General features: G+C 47.3%; 1 protein-coding gene across 8 annotated transcripts in view; it reads left to right on the top strand.

Annotated features, from left to right (window-relative positions):
• Window positions 1–26,231, top strand: part of MCF2L2 (MCF.2 cell line derived transforming sequence-like 2) — a 224,741-nt gene that overhangs the window by 181,028 nt on the left and 17,482 nt on the right. For 4 of the 8 annotated variants that reach the window (XM_077929727.1, XM_077929726.1, XM_077929730.1 and 1 more), the window contains exons 21-27: window positions 2,391–2,516; window positions 4,398–4,619; window positions 8,245–8,337; window positions 9,304–9,382; window positions 12,341–12,413; window positions 18,973–19,082; window positions 23,050–23,145. In XM_077929727.1, the coding sequence (XP_077785853.1) occupies window positions 2,391–2,516; window positions 4,398–4,619; window positions 8,245–8,337; window positions 9,304–9,382; window positions 12,341–12,413; window positions 18,973–19,082; window positions 23,050–23,145 (799 nt within the window). The remainder of the gene's footprint in view (window positions 1–2,390; window positions 2,517–4,397; window positions 4,620–8,244; window positions 8,338–9,303; window positions 9,383–12,340; window positions 12,414–18,972; window positions 19,083–23,049; window positions 23,146–26,231) is intronic. The other 4 variants (XM_077929731.1, XM_077929732.1, XM_077929733.1 and 1 more) reach the window with 1 other exon arrangement.

The following is a 26,231-nucleotide window of genomic DNA, read 5'->3' on the forward strand; positions in this document are numbered from 1 at the left end:
GACAAGGAAACCTTCTACCAATTCACCCCCCACTACTAGCTTTTCCCTGTTTATCTATCACAGGGGGCAGCAAGGTTCATCTTGCCTGGGCCGGATCGGTCCCGTGGAGATCCCTCCATGGGCCAGATCGTGTGTGAGAGAGAGCCTGCATTTTTCGGCATCTGCGTCTGCGCAGACGTGGTTTCTGGTGCCGCGCTGTGCTAGTTTAGCGCAGTGCGCAAGCAGGCGACTCAGTTCAGGGGTGGCTCGTGGGCCAGTCAAACGACCTCCGTGGGCTGCTTCCGGCCCATGGGCCTTAGGTTGCTGACCCCTGATCTATCACAACACGTTCTTATCTTTGTTTTAACTGAGATCTTGTATCTTTTGTTTGGTGGCTTTTGTATATCTGCAAATCAAATTATTTTAAAATGGAAAAGAAGAACCAGACACATGCACCCAAACTGCTTTTCTACCCATAAGGAAAAAGAGGAGGAAGCTTTCCTCTTTTCTTTCTTTCTTTGTTTGGGAGTGCATTTTTCATTAGTTTGTATACATTAGTACTGTTAATTGTTTTAATTTTTTTTGATGTATTTTGTGTTTTGTGAAACTTTGTGTTTTGAACTGCTATGGGCGTAGGGCAGTATACAAATGAGTAAAATAAATCGTTTCAGCTCATACTACCTTTTAGTTCACCTCCTGAGTGTGCAAGATGTATTTAAGTTAGTCAGAATAATAGAATCGTAGAATTAGAAGGGATCCCGAGGGCAATCTAGTCCAACCCCCTGCTGCGCAGGAATAAAATAGTTTTAGTACTATTGTGCTACACTAACCAGGCAAGCAGAGTCCCTGCTTATTTGCTAGCAGTGTGTTTGATATAAAAATATATATTGGTTGTTATGGTGTTCTTTGTTTCATTTCCCCGAAGGCCATTTGTGCCTCTGTAGCGAAGCATGCCTTGCAAATACCTTTCCTACTTAGGGGTATTGTGGTGCTTATAATATCCCATAGAGCAGTGGGAAATGTGAGCAAACATAGACTTACTGAGCTGATGGAGGATGAGACGCAAATGTCTTTGTCTTCTCACCTGGCAACCAGCAAATGTGGACTTTTCGTAAACAGGTGAGCACCAGGGTCAGAAAAGGGAGTGGCCCGAACACCAACTTAAAGTGGCATAATAAATAATAGTTTGCTCTCTTGCCCTCGTTGGTGAAATGATGTCCTTTGCAGATATGAGCAGACAGAGGCATTTACAGCAATTTACAGGGGGTTCGAGGGGACGTGGGTGGCGCTGTGGGTAAAAGCCTCAGCACCTAGGGCTTGCCGATCGAAAGGTCGGCAGTTCGAATCCCCGCGGCGGGGTGTGCTCCCGTTGCTCGGTCCCAGCGCCTGCCAACCTAGCAGTTCGAAAGCACCCCCGGGTGCAAGTAGATAAATAGGGACCGCTTACCAGCGGGAAGGTAAACGGCGTTTCCGTGTGCGGCTCTGGCTCGCCAGATGCAGCTTGTCACGCTGGCCACGTGACCCGGAAGTGTCTCCGGACAGCGCTGGCCCCTGGCCTCTTAAGTGCGATGGGTGCACAACCCTAGAGTCTGTCAAGACTGGCCTGTAGGGGCAGGGGTACCTTTACCTTACAGGGGATTCAAATCCCCGTGGCAGGGTGCGCTCCCGTCGCTCGGTCCCAGCGCCTGCCAACCTAGCAGTTCGAAAGCACCCCCAGGTGCAAGTAGATAAATAGGGACCGCTTACTAGCGGGAAGGTAAACAGCGTTCCGTGTGCTGCGCTGGCTTGCCAGATGCAGCTTGTCACGCTGGCCACGTGACCCGGAAGTGTCTGCGGACAGCGCTGGCTCCCGGCCTCTAGAGTGAGATGAGCGCACAACCCTAGAGTCTGTCAAGACTGGCCTGTACAGGCAGGGGTACAGGGGGTGCAGCAATTTCATGAGATTATAAGAAGGGTGATGCTGGATCAGACTAAGTCTCCCTTTCTGGGGCTTCAGATGCAGCGCTAGCTGTGCCCATTCATCAGACGAGGGTTGGGTCTGTATCCCCATGGAATATAATGTCAAGATGGCAGAAGATGACCCTGACCCAAGTGATCATTTATTTTAGCATGCATATACCCTCTTGATTGTACCGGCCTGCCAAAATGGCAAGGAGAATCTTAGCACTCATCTGCACCCCTGGATTTCTGATCCAGTGCAGAAAAACGAGATTTTCCTCGCCGTTTAAGCTGGAAAATAAAACTTGACAAGCGGCTATACTAAGGTAAATTCCACTTCAGCGAGTGGTTGCTTTGAATGCACTCAACCTACTGCCACAAATCTGTGCCTAAAGATGTTTATGTGACGGGAAATGTTAAAGAGGTCTCCTCGGGCATAATCGGTCTGTCTTTTGTATCCATTTCAAAAACAGGAAATGTTGAAATGCAGCAAGAATTCAGAAGGCACAGCTGAACTGGAGGAAGCTCTAGCCACCGTGATTGATATCATCAAGTCGGCGAATGACTCCATGCATCAGATAGCAATTACAGGTTATGAGGTGCGTCTTTTAGCCAACGTAGAGTATCCTATAGATCAACGGCTTTCAAACCCTACTGTTCTTTGCAAGCTTGTTGGTTTCCTCCATGGCAAGCTAAATCTCTAGGGCCCCAAATCAGAGCTGCCTAACCTTTGACTCCAGACCCCAGATGTTGCTAGACTACAGCTGGTAGCATCCCTGACTATTGATCAGGCTGCCTGGGTCTGATTGGGAGTTGGAGGCAGTGGCGGAGGAAGAGGAGTGGGGGGGGGAGCGCACCGCCCCTGGCAGTGCAATCCCAATGGGGTGCCATCGTGGCTGCCCCCATGCCCGCGCTGGGCACCACGCCCCTGCAGACGGCATGCCACACCCCCAGGCGGCATGCCCCGCCCCGCCTGCTCTCCGCCCCCTGGTGCTGGAGCATGAAGCTTCACTAGTTGGAGGGCCACAACATCTGGAGGGCCAACTCTACCCTACCCTAAATAAGCTTTGAACAGGATATCTGAAATGCCACTTTCGTCTCGTACAAACTTTCATACCCTCCTAGGGCTTCATTAAATGCTCAGCATCCCAGCAACTTTGAGGATCAGGTGGGTGGATATACAGAACATGCCTTTTCTGTCGTCTCATCCAGACCTTGGCATTATTGTTTTAGGATGCTTGCCTGCCTGCCTTCCGGAGGGTGCAAACATGAGAACGGGCCTTTTCTACAGGGGCTCCCCGTTTGTGGGATGCTCTCCTCCGGGAGGTTCGGCTGGCGCTTTCATTATACACCTTTAGGCACCAGCCAAACAGTTCCTCTTTAACCAGACCTTTGGCTGCTCAACATCCTCCACCCCTTTTAAATGTACTTGTGGGAGAGGGTTATAAGAGGGGGTTATTGATTTGTTTGTTGCTCTTATTTTTATCATGTATTTGGTGTTTTCATGTTGAATTTTAGTGTTGTGAACCGCCCTGAGATTTTCGGATGAGGGGCAGTATACAAATTTTATAAATAATAACGTAATAATAAAATAAATTTAAAAATTGTCCTTAGAGACCAACCAAGTTTGTTCTGGGTACCAGCTTTTGTGTGCATGCACTTTTTAATAATAATAAAATATTAAGGTATTTCCATTTTAAATAGCACAATTTGATTAAGCCAATCGTTTTATTTTAAGTCATTTGTATGATAGCTCTTTTACCTCTTTGGAAAGCGGACCCCCATCATTATTAAAAAGCTGCCGCCCTTTTGCTTTTTAACCTTTCTACCCAGTACAAGGCCAACCCAACTCAGTATGTTCTTCAAGCTATGCAGTATAAATTCCATGTTTGTAGGCAGTCGTCTAAGTGCCCCAGGTACTTTGATGTCAGCAGTGTGTCAAATCAGCTCAACATTCCACTTATGCTGGCTGACAAAACAGGAAGTGATTTCCCTCAAAGGGATTATGACCCGGGGGATAATTAGAAAGTGGAACCTTTTTTCTTGGTGGTGGGGATGTGCAGGGGTGGAGGAAGGGGTGTGTGGTGGGGGCAGACTGCCCGGGGTGTCTTCACTGAGGGTGGTGACATTTGGCAGTTGTGGGTGGGCAACGCCCCGAATGTCCACCATCGGCGGCTCGTTCCGCCCCCAGTTGCAAAGCGCGTGTGCCACTCTGTGTACCTGAGCAGCTATCCCATGCCTGGGAGGGCACCCTCTGTGCCCCGCCCCTGCCCCCCTCAGGAGCACGCCTGCCCTGGGCAGCGTGGGCATATGCTCTGCCGCTGGGTGTGTGGAGCTTGAATATAAACAACAAAGACTCATCGGGCACCTCAGTGGCTAACAGATGTATTAAGGCATATGTTTTCATGGACTATAGCTATTTAGTCAACTGACCTATGGGTTAGCATCTTCCTTCGTACAATTCTTCCCTCTTTCAATAGGGAGATGTGCACGAGCTTGGGAAACTGCTCCTACAAGGCTCCTTCAACGTCTGGACGGACCACAAGAAGGGTCACAACAAAGTGAAAGATTTAGCCAGGTTCAAGCCAATGCAAAGGCACCTCTTTCTCTATGCAAAGATCCTGCTGTTCTGCAAGAAGCGCGAAGAGAATACCGATGGCCACGAGAAGTCTCCTTCGTACAGCTTCAAAAATTCTCTAAAGGTAAGTGGTTTGTCGTGGTTGAAAGCGGTGTGGAAATCTGCAAGCCACCAACTGTTTTAAAGCGCACATCTGGAATACCACTGGGATATCGGAAGCTGCGTTCTACCTTGGTTATTCTAATGGCATCACTGGCAGTGATCAGCAGCAGCTCTTAAGGGTTTCAGACAGGGGTTAATTCCAGGGACTGCGGGGAGACAGCAGAGTTGAACCTGCAAAGTTCTGCATGCGAAACAGATGCACTACCACTGAGCCTACCAATATGGCCTGGAATAAACTTGTGCCTGCCTGCTGCCTGTAGAGAGCTGTAGATGGGAGGAATACTGTTATGTACTGAGCTTGGGTCCTAGAACAATAGGCAGGTAGGATCCTAGAATGCAACAACCGATTGGACTGCAGGAGCAGCCCAATCAGGCTCCAGTAGGGAAGCAGAATCAGCCAATCACACGGGACCTATTGTGTAAATAATGTATATAAAGCCAGTGCTTTGGGGGGAAATTCATTCACTGTTCTGACGAGCTGCAATAAAGAGCATGAAATCACTACACGACTCTGAGTATATTTCAAATACCCTCACCTTTTTTGGAGGAGAGTACTGGAGACTTGTTCCCCCACTTACATTCTTGTGTCAGGCAGCTGTTGAAAGAGCAGAGCCAGTTTTGAAAAATGCAAGTTGTCCAATATTAGGAAGTAGTTTCATTTGTTGTTGTTTAGTCGTTTAGTCGTGTCCGACTCTTCGTGACCCCATGGACAAGAGCACGCCAGGCACGCCTGTCTTCCACTGCCTCCCGCAGTTTGGTCAAACTCATGCTGGTAGCTTTGAGAACACTGTCCAACCATCTCGTCCTCTGTCGTCCCCTTCTCCTTGTGCCCTCCATCTTTCCCAGCATCAGGGTCTTTTCCAGGGAGTCTTCTCTTCTCATGAGGTGGCCAAAGTATTGGAGCCTCAGCTTCAGGATCTGTCCTTCCAGTGAGCACTCAGGGCTGATTTCCTTCAGAATGGATAGGTTTGATCTTCTTGCAGTCCATGCAGTCAAGAGTCTCCTCCAGCACCATAATTCGAAAGCATCTATTCTTTGGCGATCAGCCTTCTTTATGGTCCAGCTCTCACTTCCATACATCACTACTGGGAAAACCATAGCTTTAACTATACGGACCTTTGTTGGCAAGGTGATGTCTGCTTTTTAAGATGCTGTCTGGATTTGTCATTGATGAGCCCCTTATCCTAAAAAGGGGCATTTGCAACCTAATACCTTTGGGTCCTGAAAGGGCTTCTTCAGGAGGGGATGTACTACGGTCTCCTTCAAAGCAGTTGGAACCATTCCGTCTCAGAATGCCGCATTCATCCCTCCAGCCAACCCCCCTCTTCGAGATTATGCAAGCCAAGATGTGCAGGGGTTGGCAAGGTCTGTGGCCTGCTGAACCCTGCAAGTATTCTGTCCACATCAGCAGGCTATACGAGAACTCAAACTGATCCCACAAGGTGTAACTAAACGGAACTCTAGGGATAGTGCCAGGATTTGCACTAACTGCAGTGTCATTCATGCCCAGCAAGTCCAAGTTCTTTGCCCCGGGGCAAAAGAAAAGTGCTCAGACATGGCACTTTAAATCATGGGTGTGAGTCTAGAAATGCTGCACAAAAAAGTCTCTGGCAATAGGGCACCCAGCTTGTGGGTGGGTGTGCAGGGCAAGTTGCCTGGCGTAGGCAGCTCTGTCCTTCAACACCTTGCCGTTCCTTTCTGCCGCCCAGCATCTTCCACCTGAGGCAGCTTTCTCACTCTGCCAAAAAGTAGGACCGGCCCAGGGAGGGTCATTAGAGCCTTTGAGCTCCAGGGCTACTGAAGCCATACCTCTTTATACGCGGGTGGCGCTGTGGACTAAACCACAGAGCCTAGGGCTTGCCAATCAGAAGGCAGGCGGTTCGAATCCCTGCAACGGGGTGAGCTCACATTGCTCGGTCCCTGCTCCTGCCCACCTAGCAGTTCGAAAGCGCGTCAAAGTGCAACTAGATAAATAGGTACCGCTCCAGCGGGAAGGTAAACGGCATTTCTGTGCGCTGCTCTGGTTTGCCAGAAGCAGCTTAGTCATGCTGGCCACATGACCCGGAAGCTGTACGCCGGCTCCCTCGGCCAATAAATTGAGATGAGCGCCACCACCCCAGAGTCATCCGCGACTGGACCTAACGGTCAGGGGTCCCTTTACCTTTTTACATCTTTAGGAACCACCCTTTTTATGATTATAAAGTGTTTAAAACTGTTTTTAATGTTGTGTTTTAATTGCTGTAACCCACCCCAAGAGCTTAGATTGAAGGGCAGGTAATACAATCAGTTAAAACAATAGCAACGGTGACAACTAAATTTGTCTTGCAAACTCTACATAGTCAAGGAGGATAATTCTGCATCTTTCTTGTTTTAGAACTGATTTTAGCATTGTGTTTCCACGCTTGGCTTTGGGTTGCTGTTTTGTTTTTTTATCGGAGTGAGGGAAACTGTACAACTTCTGCCTTCACATCGAAGGAGAAGGGGGATTGTACCACTGTAAACAAAGGAAGCAGCAATTTCAGCTTTGTTTTCACTGGTGCTTGTAGCATTTCAGCGTCACTTCTTGTGTAAGACTTTCGGTAATACAGCAGGCTTTGCCTGCTTTTGAAGTATTTTCTTGGCCCCAGGAGAAAAAATCCAGTTTCATAAACAGTCTGACCTGCTAAGCTAAGATTTGAGGCATGATCCACCATGCACTTGCCTGTGATCAGACCTTTTGTAGATCCCCATCGTTCAACCCGGACACTGAGGTCCAGCGCCGAGGGCCTTCTGGCAGTTCCCTCACAGCGAGATGCGAGGTTACAGGAAACCAGGCAGAGGGCCTTCTTGGTAATGGCTCCCGCCCTGTGGAACGCCCTCCCATCAGATGTCAAAGAAATAAACAACTATCTGACATTTAGAAGACATCTGAAGGCAGCCCTGTTTAGGGAAGTTTTTAATGACGGATGTTTTAATGTATTTTTAATCTTTTGTTGGAAGCCGCCCAGAGTGGCTGGGAAAACCCAGCCAGATGGGTGGGGTATAAATAATAAATTATTATATCATGTTGATGATTATTTAGATTTATATACCACCTTTATCTTCCAAGGAGATCAAGATGGTGCACATGGTTCTCTTCCTCCCCATTTCATCCTCACAACAGTTTATATATAAACTGAGGCAATGATACATGGTCTCTGTGCGAGTGGGCTTGGTTATCGTGGAGTCGAGAGGCCAGGCACGTTCATAGAATTGTAGAGCTGGAAGGTATCATGAGGTCCTGTCTAGGTCAGCCCCCTACAAGGCAGGAATCTCTTTGACCAACCCATGACCCTGAGATTAGAGTCTCCTGCTGTACCAACTGAGCTATCCTATTTGCGCTCTTACCTTGTCTTTTTATCTTGTGAACTGCCCCGAGATCTTGTGATGAAGGGCAGTATATAAATCTTAACAACAACAACAACAACAACAACAACAACAACAACTGCATGTTGTGCTGATTTCATGTGCTCTGTTACATGAACTAAAAAGGGTTAGGGAAGGCAATATCATTCTATATTGTGGAGGTAAAATATCGCGTTCTACATTCAAGGTTCTCTTTTCAACAGATGAGCACGGTTGGCATTACTGAAAATGTCAAAGGCGATCACAAGAAATTTGAGATCTGGTACAACGGCAGAGAAGAAGTCTATATTATTCAGGTACTGTAAGTCATGCTTTTTCTGATCTCCACCTGCCTTTCCTCTAATCTACTCCCAGATATTATTAATTCCACCGGTGTGATAGTTGGGTGGGTGCGGAGATGACAGAGGGAAAGAGAACCTGATGGGAGTCACACATGGCTCCCAAGACATAAGACATGTCTCAAAAGAGCATGAGCCGAGCTGTTCCTAGCTAAGATCTCCACAGCTGCAAATTCACTAGACAGTGTTAAGTAAGCCACTATTCGCTTAGGGTTAAATGGCACACTCCATCCCCACCATACGCCTTTTAATTCATTTACTTATTTATTATTGCGTTTATATCCCACCTGTCCTCCGAGGAGCTAAAGGTGGTGAACACAGCTCTCCTTATCATCACAACAACCTGCGAGGAAGCTAGGCCAGACTGAGAGACAGTTGCTGTCCCAGGCTACCTCAGGGAACTTCAAGGCTGTGGACTCTTGTCTCCCAGGGCTCAGTCCAGCTTTCCCCTCACAAATTCTCCCCGCTCCACACACCAGTTGCCTTGCTCCTAGCTGTCTGTGATGGAACATGCTCATTTACCCCATGCTTCAGGTAGGCTTTAAAAAAAAAACATTCCCCAGGTGCCCAATTATTCATCCAGCCAGATTTTCATTCAGCACATTTCCTTTTTTTAAAAAAACAGCAACACACAATATTCTCCTTCCTCACTGAAACACTGCTCCAAGCCAAAAGAGGGGTGGGATTAGCTTCTTCACTGAAGCTTTTGCCTACAGAAATCATTTTTTGAGGACGGATGTCATCAACAGAAAGGGAAGGAATCGTATATCTGTGGGTGCAGATTTCCTGGTGGAGAAATACTCTCATGATCTGAAAGAGGGCATATGGCAGCGCAGATGAATTCACATGAACTATTCAAGGCTATTCAAGGTGACTGCCTGGATCACTTGTGATTTACATCTGTCCTTTTTTCCCCTCCCCTAGGCTGCTTCCGTGGAGCTGAAGAACACCTGGGTTTCTGAGATTAGAAAGGTCCTGACGGGACAACTGGAAGCTTGCAGAGGTAGGGCACTGGGGAGGGAATGGTCTGATATGTGTGCGTCACAGCTGTGTTCCCCACCCCTCCCTTTTCGTAGGGCTTCATATTTCCCAAACTGTGTGTCACAATTGTTCATGCAATGAACAATAAATTAATTAAATTTTTATAGGTCCCTTTGAGCTCACAGATCCACCCACTGCTGTGCCTGCCCACTGTGTCTCTGTGTGAGTCACTGTTCTGGCCTTGCCGTCACCTAATCAGGCTCCTTGGGGAGGTTTGTTTTGCTGCAGCTCTGCCTTGATCAGCTCATTTAATCTCTCCTGAATTTCCATCAATCTCAACCCGTAGTTTTGCTGGGTGGGGCTGATGGGAGTTGTAGTCCGAAATGTCTGGAGGGCACCAAAGTTGGCGCAGGCTGGGTTAAAGCTGTGTGCTGCATGCTTCCTAGGAACGACACAGCTCTGACACTTGCTGTTGACATTATTGACACCTTCTGCATTTATACCATCATGAGTGTGCACACACTATGCATTTGAATCCTATGGCCTCCCCGTAAGAATCCTGGGAACTGTAGTATATCCCCCAGGATTCTTTGGGAGAAGCAATAATGCTTCTCACATATGGTGTGTTTCGCATTACTGAAAATGTCAAAGGCGATAACAAGAAATTTGAGATCTGGTACAATGGCAGAGAAGAAGTCTATATTATTCAGATACTGTAAGCCATGCTTTTTCTGATCTCCACCTGCCTTTCCTCTAATCTACTCCCAGATATTATTAATTCCACTGGTTGGCCCTCAGCTATCAAAAGAGCAGGAAACATTGACATTGTGGAAGGGGCTGTAAGTCGGGCTTTCTTGCAGAGCATCCCAGCTGTGCTTTGCTCCTGAGAAACTATTTTACAGTGGGTGGGAGGGGAAGCATGTGAGGACAAAGTGACTCCTGTCCCTCTCTTCTTGCGACAAATCACACAACTGACATTGAGCCAGGTGACGTTGGAGGATACCTCTGCCAGATACAACTCATATGCCTGGGAGAGAGCATCCCTGTCCTTCAGGTACACCCATCTCCTTTGTCACTGGATTTCCATCCAGGGTGTAACATTCAAATCCTGCCTATGCACATAAAATCTGGTGCACAGAGATCTAGGTCACACAGTCATGAATGGAATCCAGCGATTGGCCACAAGATCTGGGCCTACGCGTATTGCGTTTTACATGCGTAGGTAATATGAACTGTAACCTGCATTCGGCGTCTGAAGATGCCACAGGCATGTTCACAGATGAAAAAAGGAGGATCTTATTCGCACATCGCATATTAAAACTATGCAATTCACACCATTCTGGTAGCCGCCAACAAAGGATGGCTTTAAAAGTGGGTTAGACAGTTTCACGGTCTTCAGCTGCGACTTGCCGTGATGGCTGTGCCTTTGCTGTAATTGTTGCATGTCGTATTCTCTAATGCAAACGAAGATATATCTCAGTGCAACCATGCTAAGCGGTTTGAAGATGAAAGTGAATAAAAACAATGTTCCAAAAAACTTCAAACCTGCAGGCAAACAGGAAGGGGAGATTAAAAATACATTAAAGCATCGGTCATTAAAAACTTCCCTAAGCAGGGCTGCCTTCAGATGTCTTCTAAAAGTCAGGTAGGTGTTTATTTCCTTGACATCTGATGGGAGGGCAGGCACTACTACTGAGAAGGCCCTCTGCCTGGTTCCCTGTAACTTGGCTTCTCGCAGCGAGGGAACTGCCAGAAGGCTGTCAGCGCTGGACCTCAGTGTCCAGGCTCAACAATGGGGGTGGAGACGCTCCTTCAGGTATACTGGACCGAGGCTGTTTAAGGCTTCAAAGGGTCAGCACCAACACTTTGAATTGTGCTTGGAAACGTACTGGGAGCCAGTGTAGGTCTTTCAAGACTGGTGTTATGTGGTCTCGGCGGCCGCTCCCAGTCACCAGTCTAGCTGCCGCATTCTGGATTAGTTGTAGTTTCCGGGTCACCTTCAAAGGTAGCCCCACGTAGAGCGCATTACAGCAGTCTAAGCAAGAGATAACCAGAGCATGCACCACTCTAGCAAGATAGTCAATCAATCAATTTCCTTTATTCGACCGATAGTCAGAAATAAAACTTTTCATTTGGCAGATGCTTTTCATTTGGCAATGCTTTTCATTTGGCAGATGGAGGGCACAGTCCCCTGCCCTTCTGCACCCACCACCTGAGGCACGTGGCCCAATGAGGTTCATGATTCATCCAGCCCTGTTAGCTCAAGAACCTGGGCATGGTGTTCATATCTGCCTGGTTCACACATACTACTAAAACTGTGGGTTATTGTTAAGTGTGAACCCTGCCCCAATAGCTTAACTCTGGTTTCTTTACTCTCTGGTGATCTGAAGCCATGGGCTGTTTCTGGCTTAGAAACCTCGGTTTGTTTTAACCACGGCCTGATGTTGCATGTGAACACAGCACCCTTCATTAACCATGGTTTGCTTGGTCACCTGGCCATGAAGTCAGACCGGCTGGAAGACAAACTTTGGAAACCTATGCTATGATTGGTTTGATTGCCTGTTGGGCAACTCATATTTAACTTGTAGTATGTGTGATCTAGGTCACTCTCTTTGTGCTTGTGCACAACAAATCACATAGGGCGGCACTTAATAATATTTTTTGTTATTTATACCCTGCCCATCTGGCAGGTTTCCCCCAGCCACTCTGGGCGGCTTCCAGCACATATAAAATCATAGGAAAGCACATTTAAAACTTCCCGATACAGGGCTGCCTTCAGATGTCTTCTAAAAGTTGTGTATTTCCTTATCTCTTTGACATCTGATGGGAGGGCGTTCCACAGGGAGGGTACCACTCAGAGTGAACTTATTAAAATTAATAGACCTAACTTAGTCATGGTCATTAATTTCAGTGGGTCTATGCTGAGTAAAACTTCGTTGAAAGCTGCACAAACCCAACCTTTCCTTGTTTTCTTTAACAGAGGCAAGCCAACTACACCAAAGAATCACCGAGAGTGTGTACCATGCGCCCATGAATTCATTCAGCTCCTCCAGGTAATTGCTATCTAGGATGCTATTTTATAGTACAGTGGTACCTTGGGTTACATACGCTTCAGGTTACATACGCTTCAGGTTACAGACTCCGCTAACCCAGAAATAGTACCTCGGGTTAAGAACTTTGCTTCAGGATGAGAACAGAAATCGTGTTCTAGCGGCGCGGCAGCAGAAGGCCCCATTAGCTAAAGTGGTGCTTCAGGTTAAGAACAGTTTCAGGTTAAGAACAGACCTCCCGAACGAATTAAGTACTTAACCCGAGGTACCACTGTATGCTGTTACATTTTTGAAAGCACATGGGTGCCATACAATCTTCACTGCAGAGCGTACCAGATATACATACATACATAATTTTAGGGTGGCGCTGTGGTCTAAACCACCGAGCCTAGGGCTTGTCAATCAGAAGGTCGGTGGTTCGAATCCCCGCAACGGTGTAAGCTCCTGTTGCTCGGTCCCAGCTCCTGCCCACCTAGCAGTTCGAAAGCACATCATAGTGCAAGTAGATAAATAGGTACCGCTCCGGCGGGAAGGTGAACGGCGTTTCCGTGCGCTGCTCTGGTTTGCCAGAAGTGGCTTAGTCATGCTGGCCACATGACCCGGAAGCTGTACGCCGGCTCGCTTGGCCAATAAAGCGAGATGAGCACCGCAACTCCAGAGTCATTCGCAACTGGACTTAATGGTCAGGGGTCCTTTATCTTTACCTTTTTATGCCACCTTTCTACAGTTCAAACCATGCTCAAGGCTGCTTACAACATGGGGGAGGAGGTTTATTGGTTTGTTGTTGTTTATATTATGTATTTTGTGGTTTTATATTGTATTTTAATGTTTTGGACCACCCTGAGATCTACAGATGAAGGGCCGTATACAAATTTAATAAAAAAATACATAAATATATAAATGCATAAATAAAAAAATACGGAACTGCAGTGTGACATAAAGTCATGCCGTAATAATAATAATACAAACAAACAAATAAATAAATAAATAGTACACAAACTGAACAATTTTCACATAAATCAGAAGATCTGAAATACAGATACAAAAAACCACCAGCAGCTGCAACTCTCCCCGCAACAACACCCAAACCCAAGCATCTTTAGCAACAGCCTCAGGTTTTGTAGGTGGAGTCAGTCCACCTCCTTCCTCCTTCCTCCCGAGCCAAGTGGAACAAGACCTGCAAGGCAAGGAGCAGTTCTTCCAGGACTCACAGCCAAGATCTAACCAGGACTACAGGAGAATAGCACCTTGGGTGGGGCCACTTTGCATCTCAATTTGCTTCACACCTAGAGGCTCATGGAGTATACTGAAAACCGGGAAGCCTGATTAAATTGATTAGCAACCTGGTGTGCTGTGGGAGCCTGTTGCCACCTCCTCGTCCTGCTTGCTCAATCCCATCTGCCCACTATTGCTAAACTGTTCCTCACACAGTGCAGGCACCTTTCCTCTGGTGCCTCTGGTGTTCCCTGCTTATTGCTCCATATATTCTGGAGTCGTTGCCTGATTCCTCCCTTCTTTGCTCATGTACAGTGGTACCTTGGTTTACGAACTTAATCCGTTCCGGAAGTCCGTTCTTAAACCAAAGCGTTCTTAAACCAAGGCGTGCTTTCCCATAGCAGTGGGGGACTCAATTTACAAATGGAACACACTCAACAGGAAGCGGAACATGTTCTGCTTCCAAGGCAAAGTTCACAGACCAAAACACCTACTTCCGGGTTTGCAGCGTTCTTAATCCAAGTTGTTCATAAACCAAGCTGTTCTTAAACCAAGGTATCACTGTATCTGCTAGGGGCTCTTTCAGAACGCCACCTATCTCAGCCTCCACTTGCTGCCCCTTTCCCCAGTAGTCACTTCTGTTAGATCCCAGTTAGATGCTGGTGGCACGCTCGGTGGCTGTGCTGGAGCAGCTGGGGGGCAAGCTGCGTCCCCCTGCCCAGCGCTCTGCATGCACGGCCTGCCTGCCAACCTGGCCTCGGAAGATGGGCTGCAGCACCTGGGAGCTCCGCGGAGACGGGCCGATGGAGTGGCTGCTGCTTGTCAACAATGCCGGTGAGCAGGCGGTGCCGAGACGCGCTCCTGAGCGCGTGCAGAGTGCGTTCCTCCTCCAGGTCCAGAGGCAGCTGAGGGACCGGCTTGCAAGGCAGCTTCCTGCAGGGGCTGCGCTGCTTGCTTAGAAAGGCCAGATCTCCCCGGAAAGGGCTAAGGCAGGGCTTTAGGAGGATATAACACTAGGGACATAAGCCACACATTAATAAATCTTTCTCCCAAGATCTGACGAAAGCTGCATCCTACAGATTTCTCTCCCCACCCCTTTCCCACCCACTTCTCCCTTTAATAGCTAAAACTTGGCATCTGCTATTTACAGTTATTTTTGCCCCAGTGCATCAGCGTGAAGCTGCCAGGTACTCGGAGGTTAATTTCACTGTGTGCGTTTGTAAATTTATTTGGAAAGATAAAGTGTAATCAGTGGATGGTGGGATTTTTGGGGGGAGGGGGTGATGGGATTTCTTTTCTTTCTTCCAGGAAAGAGAATTATTTGAACCAGGAGAAAGCCAGACGCCAGATCGTATTCTCCTCCCCTCTTCCCATTTCCAAAATTTTAATTTTGATGGGTTCATTCTCTTTTGATCCCCCCCCTTTCCCTCCCCAGTTGCTCTGATATACTCATAAGACCACTCTGTATTTTAAGGAATCTCTCTATTTTTTTTTTATCCTGATTATATTTTAGGTAAATCACATAGAGATTTATTTTGTATATAATTGTTTACAGATCTCTTTTTTACATCGAGATTAATTATATAGATAAATATAAATTATATAGATAAATTCCATGCACGTGGGCACCCAGGGAGCATATGACCAACTAGGTGCAGAAGTAATAAGCTCATATACAATCCTGACACACCATCTCAGAAATGTACGGGTCTGAAGAGGTGTTTAAATGTACGCCATTGCTCTGAAATCATGCTCTTTGGGACCATATGATGTCTGGCACCAGCCGTTTCATTGCTGCCATAAATTCTAACTGGGTAACATCTCTTCAGGGAAAGTGTCCTCGGGTTAGCAAGTTGGAAGAGCAATAAAGTAAAATGAGAAGTAATCCCAGTTTGCTTGGACTTTGAATATACAGTATATTTATTTTGGCGTTGGTGTTTGCAAAGAAACTGAGGCAGGGAAATAGCATGTAAGGAAACATGCTATTCAAGTAGGTCGAGGTGGCTCAGAGGCAATTGGTGGGACCAAAGACCAAAGTGGCCACAGAGGGTTGGACTAGATGACCCCTGGGATCCCTTCCAACTCTGCAATCCCATGATTCAAAGTTGGGGTTAACTCCTTATTCGCAAAAGCAGGATCTGCACAGGAGCATCGGGCCTGATGAACACAGCAACTCATCTCTGGAAGGCAGGGCCATCTTAAGCATATCCTGCTCTGTGGTGCAAAGATCCCTCCGGTGCCCCAGCCCCTGTTTCCCAGAGTTGTTGACCTTTTCCCAAGCCTCTGCAGGGATCGCTCTCCTCCCGCGGAGGCTTGGGAGGCAAGCTGCATGCCCGCCAGCCATATGGTTGACGGGGCAAAGCTAGCGGGTGTGCAGGGAAAGGAGGAGGAGTTTGGATTTGGATTTGATATCCCTCTTTATCACTACCCGAAGGAGTCTCAAAGCAGCTAACATTCTCCTTTGCCCTCCTCCCCCACAAACACTCTGTGAGGTGAGTGAGGCTGAGACTTCAGAGAAGTGTGACTAGCCCAAGGTCACCCAACAGCTGCATGTGGAAGAGCAGAGACGCGAACCTGGTTTCCCAGATTACGAGTCTACCACTCTTAACCACTACACCACACTGGCACTCGCCCCTGAGAGGCTAGCGCCCAGGCGCAACACACCAGTAACCTCAATAGGAAAGACGGCTCTGCTGGCAGGTCTCATCCCCGGGAAGCTGTTGCGAAGGCTGAAGGTCCCTGCCTGCCCATAGCTGCCTAAGTCGCCTCCTCTTCAGGGTTCCCCCCAAGGAATCCATTGCTCCCCCAATGGATCCATTGCTCCGTGTCCAGAGAAGCGGACATGGAGCAATGGATCCAAACTACAAGAAAGAAGATTCCACCTAAACATTAGGAAGAACTTCCTGACAGTAAGAGCTGTTCGACAGTGGAATTTGCTGCCAAGGAGTGTGGTGGAGTCTCCTTCTTTGGAGGTCTTTAAGCAGAGGCTTGACAACCATATGTCAGGAGTGCTCTGATGGTGTTTCCTGCTTGGCAGGGGGTTGGACTCGATGGCCCTTGTGGTCTCTTCCAACTCTATGATTCTATGATTCTATTCTATGAATCTGAGACTGTGTCTGTGCGTCGCCGATATTGCTGCTTCACCAGCCTGATCATCTTCGATGCTGGCTGCCGCTGAGGAAGTGAAGCTTGCAATGAGTTCTCTGGGCCTAATTGAAATCAAGAGCTTAGCCCAGTCGGTTAGAGTGTGGTGTTGACAATGCCAAGGTTGCAGGTTCCATCCCCGTAAGGGACAGCTGCATATTCCTGCATTCCAGGGGTTTGGACCAGATGATCCTCAGGGTCCCTTCCAACTCTATGAGTCTATGAGATAGCAGCATACGTTAAAGGTGCAGGAGCATCTTATTCAGTGTCAAGCTGAATAACTGAGAAAGGGATTATGTGCTTGCACACAAAAAAGTCCCAGATCCAAACCTGGCATCTCATCCTGATAAGGCTGGGTATAAGCTTTTGTGTGCATGTACACAAAAGCTTATACCCAGAACAAACTTCGTTGGTCTCTAAGGTGCTACTGGACAATTTTTATTTATTTATTTCGACGGCATCAGACCAACATGGCTACCTACCTGAATCTAGATAAGGCTGGGTAAGACTTCTGTCCGAAACCCTAGACAGCCACTGTTGGTCAGTGTCCACACACTAGATGGAATGCATCCATAGGAGTTTGCATCCCACATGCCCATGCAGTTCGTGTGAGCCACATTGTACATGGATCAGGCAGACCTGTGAGCAACAGGTGTAGTTCTCCCTGCCACGTCTGCTTTGCCCCTTAGTTACCTCTGGTGAATAATTGCAGAAAAGAGGAGGAAATTTTGCAGCAAGACAGTTTCCCTTCCTACCTACCATTCCAGAGAGCAGCTGTTGTGCTGGTGAGAGCAAGAAGGTTTATGCAGCCTCTATGCAAACGAATTGGGTGAGCAGTTCAGTAGTGGGGGTGTTTCCCTTTAACTCTGAAGCAGTAACTGCTGTTGATTTGCGTGTCCTGCACTCTGCTGAGAGCACCGCTGGCATTTGAGTCCTCCAGTTTGTAAAGCAGTATAATGGATGCATGTTCCAGAAGGCTGGCTGCATTTCTGGTATCTCTGCACTATATGTTTAAACTATTTTAAACATTCATTCCCTTTCACGAGAGAATCATGCAGCCTGTAGTTCCCAGAGGGAGGCAATAGAGATGGGCAAATATGCCAATTTCAGTTTCTCTCGTTTCTCCAGATTTAAGTTCAGTTTGGCACATCAGTTAACAATCGAGTTGCCATATTTCAAAAAGTAAAATTCCTGACACTCGCAAAGTTGTTGAGCTTTTTAAAGGAAACCTAACCCTAACAGCTTTTTGAGCTGTTTCCGCTGCTTTTCCCATCTGGTTTTTCCCTGCCGCACATTGGCATTTCCCCTGACATTTTGCTGATTCGACGTATGGTAAACCTACTTAACAACTTAAAAAACAAACAATCCTCATGAAAAATTGTCAGCATTTTCATGCATGTATCTCCTTGTCTTTACATTTTTGCAAGCAATCTCCCTTATTTAATGCATTTGGGTATGCCATTTTCATTTATATGTGCATTTTTAAAGTCACACTTTCCTCTAATATATGCCTTTTTGTACATATTATTGGTTGGATATTGGTTTGCATTGCGAGATTTGGAGAGGTGCAAATTTCAAAGGATAGCTCCATTCCAGTTTGTGTACTGTATCAAAAAAATTGGACTTAGGGAAGTTTGCATTAAAATCTGAACTAAACCCAAATTTCTTCCCCATCCGCTAGTGCAATCTGCTAATTTTGTGAATGGTTTCTTATCTAGTTGTTTGGTCCACAGATGACTGAGCCTGGCTTCCTGTGCTTATTTATATTACCATGCTCATTATGTGCCTAGCAAATTATCTTCCATCTCTCATTGTACGTTTATACAGTCAAAAGCTCACTCTGACAGGAAGGATTTTAACTGGGGTGACATATTCATAGTGAGATGGGGAAATTCTGCAACAAGAGGACCATTTCTGATGGTGCCACGAGGGCTGGGCTTTAGGGCAGAGAACCCGGGCTCCTCTCTTTAGGGCAGGAGGGCTCTTTAGGGTTTAGGGCAGAGTATCTGGGCAGGAGGGTTCCCAGATGTAACAGGGCATGTTGAAGCAAGTGGAATAAGAGACACACGGCACTCTGGAAAGGACCCTCCCTATAAGAGCACAAAGTCCAAAGTCTAGAAATCGCCTCAATGCACCACTGCACATTGATGCCCTTTTAGTGCCTATTTTAAAAACACTTGTTGCATTTCTTTTGTCTCTAAAGGTACGGCAGGAAGTCCATGAGTTTGTGCGAGAACAAATCTGAGCTCTCAAGCCTGGAAATGTCCAACAACCGGGACAGGAACATCAGCCCCAACGCCAGACAAAAAAGAGGTAGGCAGTGCAGAGACGGAAGAACTCTAAGGCAGAAAGCTAGAGGAGATGGTGCGCATGCCGTTTCCCTCCGCAAATTTCTCCTTTCCCACACCAGCAGTTTGACAAGAGGGCAGGAATTTGGGCTTCAAAGTGACCTGCATGAACTGCAGGGTGCCTTCTGGTCCTGATCCACACTTTGCAGGCACAACACACACAGGGATTTCTGGAAACACCTTTGAATGACAACACAGGGCTCACCCTCACTTCTGCTTGCCTCATGCCTAGAAAGCCTGGGTTCAAGTGATTTTCTACTTGACCCGCTCCTTTCCCAGGGGAAACCCACTCTTTGGTGCTAAATCAGAGCAAGCATCAATCCAAAGAAAACTTGAATTGTCGATTGCTCTTGGGGGAAGGGGGAAGCTGCAGGACAAGAAGTGTGAATGAGCCCTTACCGAACTTGCCTTGGCTGTTATGCAAAGTGCTGGGCTACTTCACACAAGAATGGACAGGACATCCTTTCATCTCTTATCACTTGGTTGCATGATGCTTGGGACTTCTATCACTTGGAACATCAAGTGATGAGTGCAAAACCAAGTGATGGCTTGGGCACATAGTGTTGGACTTTCATGTCACATTGTATGCAGGCAGGCTTTCCCACTCAAGGCGCTTTTTAACTGGAGTTGCTGAGGATCAAACCTGTGGCCTTCTGTGCTCTGCTACTGAGCTAAAGCTGCTCCCTGAATGGTTACGATTTTGACACAGGGGCCATCCAAAGCTTTGACAGCAAGTCAATTGACTGACGCTCGACTGACGCTCAGCCAGTATTGTCTCCCCTGACTAGCAGTGGTACCTCAGGACCTCAGGCAGAGGTCTTCTGAAGCTAGCTGAGCATCCTTTTACCTGGAGGTGCCAAGGGAGCAGAAACTGAATTCAACTGGCAGCTCATTTGCATGGTGGAAAGTTTATATCAGGCAAACATTTCTCTAGTTTACAGCAACTTGTTTTGCAAATGCTGTTTTGTGGGGAGAGGGCACAAGGCAAACCACTCACCGTGTGGTCGTGTGAATTCTTCATTCATTCTCCACTGAAAAACATGTACTGCAATTCCATTCATCTGAAGCATTCTGTAGATTTGGAGAGCAAGAGTGCTGTTACCTTAGGATTTTTCAAAATATGAGGCTACATATTATGCGTTTAGTAAGCTAGCAGTTTCAGCCGTTTGAGGTTTGGTCAGTCTTGCCAAGTAGCAGAATTCCAGACAATTTGAATAGCAGGAGAGCTGCTCCACAGTGTTAATGTTATTTTTCAAACCACCCGTCCAACAGTTTGCGTGCACCATCTGATGCACCATCTGCTGGCTGATTTGGGATTTAATTTCATGTTCATGTCAGGGATCCTCAGTCATTTTGTGGCTGAAATTCCGCAAAAAGTCGTGAAAAGTTTGAACCTAGTTCACAGGTGTGCCATAAGGAAAAGCAATATATTTCCTTTAGAAAAAAAGGGGGGTAAATTAGTGTGCAAACGATGGCACTCTGGCATGAGCTAACCCAGAAGACTCATCTCTTGAAGAAAAACAAGGATGGGCCATGGCGTGTTGGTTATAGTTGGTTTATGGCTCCCCAAGATAGTATTGCCAGGCAGTGCTGACTCCAGGATATGGGGGGCCCTTGGGGAAGACACCTTTAGTGGACTCCACTTTCCCCCCTGGAATGCAGAACCTGTGGCCCTTCCATCTCTCATCAGCCCCAGCCAGGATGAAAGCCAGAGTTCAACATCTGGGGGACGGGGGGGAAGAGCACAGGTTCCTCATTCCTGTTCTACCCCTTCATTGCCGTTGTTGTCTGTTGATGCTGCTCCCGTGCCTCGTCGTTGACCCTGCTGCTGGCAAGGCCATTTCAGATTTCAAGTTAGAAAGCATTTCTGGGAGAGGGGAGAGTTAAAGATTAAATTTCATGGGGATCCCCACTACGACCCAGAAAACCCTGTGTCTCAAATGTATGAGCAAGGCAGGTTAGCCAGGACAGATCCTTGATCTTCTTTTGCCAGCAGTCAAAGGCAACCGGCCTCCCAAAGGGAGCCAGCTAATGGAACACCCACCAGGTGTCAAAGAGAAGAACTTTTAGAAGACATCTGAAGGCAGCCCTGTTTAGGGAAGCTTTTAATGTTTAACAGACCACTGTGTTTTAATATTTGTTGGAAGCTGCCCAGAGTGGCTAGGGAAACCCAGCCAGATGGGTGGGGTATAAATAATAAATTATCATTATTATTATTAACACTCCTGCAGGCCCCACGGCCTCCTCCGGCACTGGAACAGCTATGCAGCATTCCTGGGAAGGAGTCCTGGGGTTCTGGTACTCACAGCTGCTGTCTTGTGAGCACCCGGTATAGCAGAGTAAAAGCAGCTCAGACGGAGATGAGGAGGTATCTGGGCATACCTACTTTATTTCTACTAATTACAGATTAAAGAACATAACAAACACGTATGAGAGGAGCAGCCCTCATACAGACATCCCATCTCGTCGCAAGGCAGAGCAGAAAGAAAAAGTACAATAGTACCAGAGACAGAAGTCACACAGACTAGCTTCCTTTCTCACGGAATAGAAAATAAACAAGAATCTGGTGATCCTTGCAATGGGAGGAGTGCAATGCTAACACCAGCGTGGTGTAGTGGTTAAGAGCAGTGGACTCCTAATCTGGTGAACTGTGTTCGCTTCCCCGCTCCTCCAAATGCAACTGCTGGGTGACATTGGGCTAGTCAGACTTCTCTGAAGTCTCTCAGCCCCACTCACCTCACAGAGTATTTGTTCTGGGGGATGAAGGGAAAGGAGATTGTGAGCCGCTTTGAGACTCCTTAAGGGGAGTGAAAGGCGGGATATCAAGTCCAAACTCTTCTTCTTCTTCTTCAACCTTTTCGTATGCAGAAGCGTACAACATGGACACTGTGGTTATACAGATTTGTAGATATTTATCTTGATTTCAGTTGACAGATTCTTCTTCTTCTTTTTTGGTATTGAGTTTTTGCCGTGATTTTTTCTTTCAGCACAATATTATTTTTTGTAAGTAGCATTGTGAAAAGTCACTCAAACATTTGTAAAAATAAATAATATTTTGGGAGGATTTGCTGCGCCAGGGGCACCTGCAAAGAGACAGCTTTGCTTGGGCATGGCTGCTGGTGAGCGCATCATGGAGGGTTTTCACCTTCATACATTCAGCTCATATTGTTACACTGGAAGCCCTATTTCAGAACAATCCCTGCATTGGGAATGGGGAACCTCAAGCCCTAAAGATTCTCCCCCTAGGCTACAACCCTCGCCAACCCTACTCCTCAAGTGCCCTCCTCAAGTAACTGTGATTATGCCTGTTGCTTGCCTGGTTGGAGGATGGAGAGGTGTGAGAATTTGCAGAAACCTCTGGCTTTAGTGTGGTCTACTGCACAAAGGTAAGAGCCACACCCATTGCTCCACCCACTTTTGATTATGGCTCCGCCCACCCTGGACGGTTGCCGGGAAGGGAATGTGGCCTTGATGCTTTAAAGGGTTCCACTCAATGGTCCATAATTCCGTGAGCAGCCTTGGGTGTTTTGTGAACACTAGAGGGTTCTTTTTGTCTTTTTTTAACTACTCACTTTTCACTTACCGGTACTTTCCTGCTGACTTGTCTTCCTTTTGGAACTGTGTGTTCCCTCCCTCCCCACAAAGCACCTTCCCGCCTTCTCCATTTTGCTCCCAGGTGAAACCTAGCTAGTCAAATCTATCCCTTGCATAACAAGAAGGATGTTTGGCTCAGCTAGTTTGCTTCCTTGTTTCCACAGCCACCTTCCCAGCTACTCACTTGCTGCGCAAGCACACGGCTGGCCAAGCGTTCCAAATTTTTAATCACCGCCCCCCCCCCTCCACAAGCTCTTGACTTTGCTCTCTCCACAAGCTGCAAGGCTGACACCTCTGCCCTGCCTCACCTCTCTCTTCCCTCTGCCTCTTTCTCCTAGCTGATTATTCCACCAGCCTTAATCTTGAGCGCTCAGCTCTTGCTAGAAAGCGGTTCACATTGCAAGGTCTTTCCAACCGCAGAGCTCCGCCCAAAGGTAAAACCACCGCCACTCTCAGCGCTTGATCGCCAGCCACACGTCTCCCGAGCACGGTGTCCATCCCATAACGTCATCCATCGCACCCTGCAAGGGTGACCGCATCCCATCATAATGTCCTCGTCCGTTGTACCCATCCCCTAGCTTCACCCGGGCTGTGTTCACATGACCTGCTTAAAACACAGTGAAGCCATTTCCCCCACGCTGCGTTTCAAACTGCATTTGCATGCTGTTGCACAAATCGGTACGGCAGGATACATTTCCCCCCAAATTGCCCACTTTTCTGTCTGTACCACCAGTGGGTGGAGAAGGGGTGCGGGTGTCTTCATAGGGCTTACGTCTCCAAATCGGATTGAAGCTAGTTTGCAGGGAAATGCATCAAAACGCAATATTTCTCAAGGAACTACAGGATAGATGTCGATTGCGGCTTCAAAGCAATGGGAGCACTCTGGATTCAGACAGAACAGGGGTGTACCAAGCCTCAGTGTTTTCTTCTTCTTGATAGCTACTAGGTGGTGTTTTTCAAAGGTAGAAGCTCTGCATTTAGGGCCCCACAGGGCCCTGAGCCGAGAGGATGCAAAACTGAGAAGATCCAAAATTGAGATGATCCATTTGTGGGTGCCCATTTTTTGCCTCGCTCAGGGCGCCATATTACGAAGGATTGCCAAATCTGAGGGCACTCCCTGGTTTTACTCACCTGCCTCCGACATACACATTAACGTTGCCTTCTCAGTTTCTGTTGTCAGGCTGCTGTTAAAGGCCTGTTAAGAGGAGCGGCAACCCAAGCTTTTAAATTCCCTCCTTTTTTTAAGAGCTGGAAAGAGCAACCAAAACGATGGGTGCCCCTATGAGGAAACGTTACAACTTTTGGGGACATTTTTAGTTAAGGGGGGGGGGAGTAAGAGGAGACACAGTAGAGTTCTAGGAAACCGTGCATGGGGGGGGGGGGAATGAATAGAAAAAAAGTTTTCCTTTGTCTCTCATAACACTATAGCCTAGAGCTGTCCAACGGAAGTGCTTCTTTACAAAGTGTGAAGTTAATCTATGGGATTTGCTCCCTCAAGAGGTTGTGATGGTAACCAACTTGGATGGTTTGAAAGGATGATTAGATGAATTTAGGAGGTGTAAGGCCTGTTGGGATGCTGCTGGGGAGATGGGGGCATCAGGCAGGCCCCCAGCTGGCTCCAGCCACCGGCCGGCAGCCGGGCAAACTCCCGTCTCCCTTGGAACAGCATCAATCAGCGACTCCTAGCTTCAGAAGCCTTCAGAAACTTGAGCACGCTTTATCAGCAGAGTGAATAAATCTTCACAGCGGAAGTGGCGGACAGAGACATGTGTAAGCATTATTTACAGGCGTTTATTCAGCATAGTTCAGGAACAAAGGGAAAAACATGTCTGCTTCCCTTTGTGTTCAAGCACACAGCAATAGAACAAAAGCAGTATATCAACGGAAGGTCCCAGCAAGCCTGTGCTGGAAGTAAACAGGCATGTGACACACAACAGTCATGCTTGTTCCTTTTAAGGTGGAATGGAACTATATCCCAACATCCACCCGTGACTGTGAGCCACGATAGTCATGTTCCACCTTCACTATCAGAGGCAATAAGCCTTTGAATACCTATAGCTGGAAATCGCGGGCGGAGTGTTATTGTGTTCAAGTCAGGTCCTACCTGTGAGTTTCCCACAGGCACCTGGTGGACCACTGTGAGAACAGGATGCTGGGTCCAGCAGGGCTGTTCTTATGTCCTGGAGATGTTCTAGAAACGGTGCAGAAAAAACTGGAGCAACTGCTATATAAGTCAAGACTAGAGCTTTTGTATTAGATCCACTTGCAAGCCGTACCGTATGTTATATTAGCTGTGTACCCTAAAGCCCCAATCCAGATTGGAACTCTGGCATGGGGGTAGTGGAGCTCTATGGAAAGGGCCTAGCTCAGTGGCAGAGCTTCGGATTTACATGCAGAAGTTCCCTAGGTTCAATTCCTTGCATCTCCAGGGAAAACCCCCGTCTGAAAGTCTGGAACATCACTGCCAATCAGGATGGACAATCCTGAGCCCAGGTGGACCACAGAATCTTAGAATTGTGGAGTTGGAAGGGATCCTGAGGAGCATCTAGTCCAACCCCCTGAAGTGTAGGATTCTCCATCCAACTTCTACGAATGGTCTTGGTCAGTATGAAGATAGCTTCCTGTGTTCCTAGTCTGTATTGGACCCCCTGTTTGCATAAGGAGGGGAAGCTCACATTGATGCAAATGAGAGAGTTCCCCTCCCCCGATGCAAATCACAAATATGCAGGGGGGGCGCTGATCCAGATTGAGACCCCCCCTCCATCTCCCAGCTACCTAGCTAATCTAACACATCATTTTGCCCTAAAAGTGATGGCCCAGCCTCCATGGTGGCATTGCAAGGTACAATTGTGTGGCATTGTATGAGGTACACAACTTAGGGTCCATCTCAAGGGAGATGCAGGATCAGATCTCCCAACATACTTTTTTTTAAAAGCTTTAAGAACACCATTTAAGACTTAAGAGCACCATAAGAGGGCCTTCTCGGTAGTGGCGGCCGCCCTGTGGAATGCCCTCCCATCAGATGTCAAGGAAATAAACAACTATCTGACATTTAGAAGACATCTGAAGACAGCCCTGTTTAGGGAAGTTTTTAATGACAGATGTTTTAATGTATTTTTAATCTTTTGTTGGAAGCTGCCTGGAGTGGCTGGAAAACCCAGCCAGATGGGTGAGGTAGAAATAAATTATTATTATTATTATTATTCCAACAGGAGGGGACAGAGACAGGCAGGCACAACACGGACATTTGCCTTCCTCTTATATGTGGCTATTAACAGCTTTTTGGGTGGGAGAGGGGTTGATTTCAGTCACAAAAAAAGTCACAGGGGGTAGGGAGAGAATTAACCTCCTCTCTCAGACCTCTGATCAAAATGGATTTATTTAGAGGTGTGCCGGCTGAGGCCAATGTGAGTTGTGGTCCAGCAACATCTGAAAAGCACCAGGCTGTTGAAGGCAGATTTAGGACACTTTTAGCTGGCTTTTCGTGAAAATAAATTCCAGAGTGGGGAAATAAACGTGT

This window comes from Podarcis muralis, chromosome 6 (genome assembly GCF_964188315.1).
Source record: "Podarcis muralis chromosome 6, rPodMur119.hap1.1, whole genome shotgun sequence".
Taxonomy (NCBI): Eukaryota; Metazoa; Chordata; class Lepidosauria; order Squamata; family Lacertidae; genus Podarcis; species Podarcis muralis.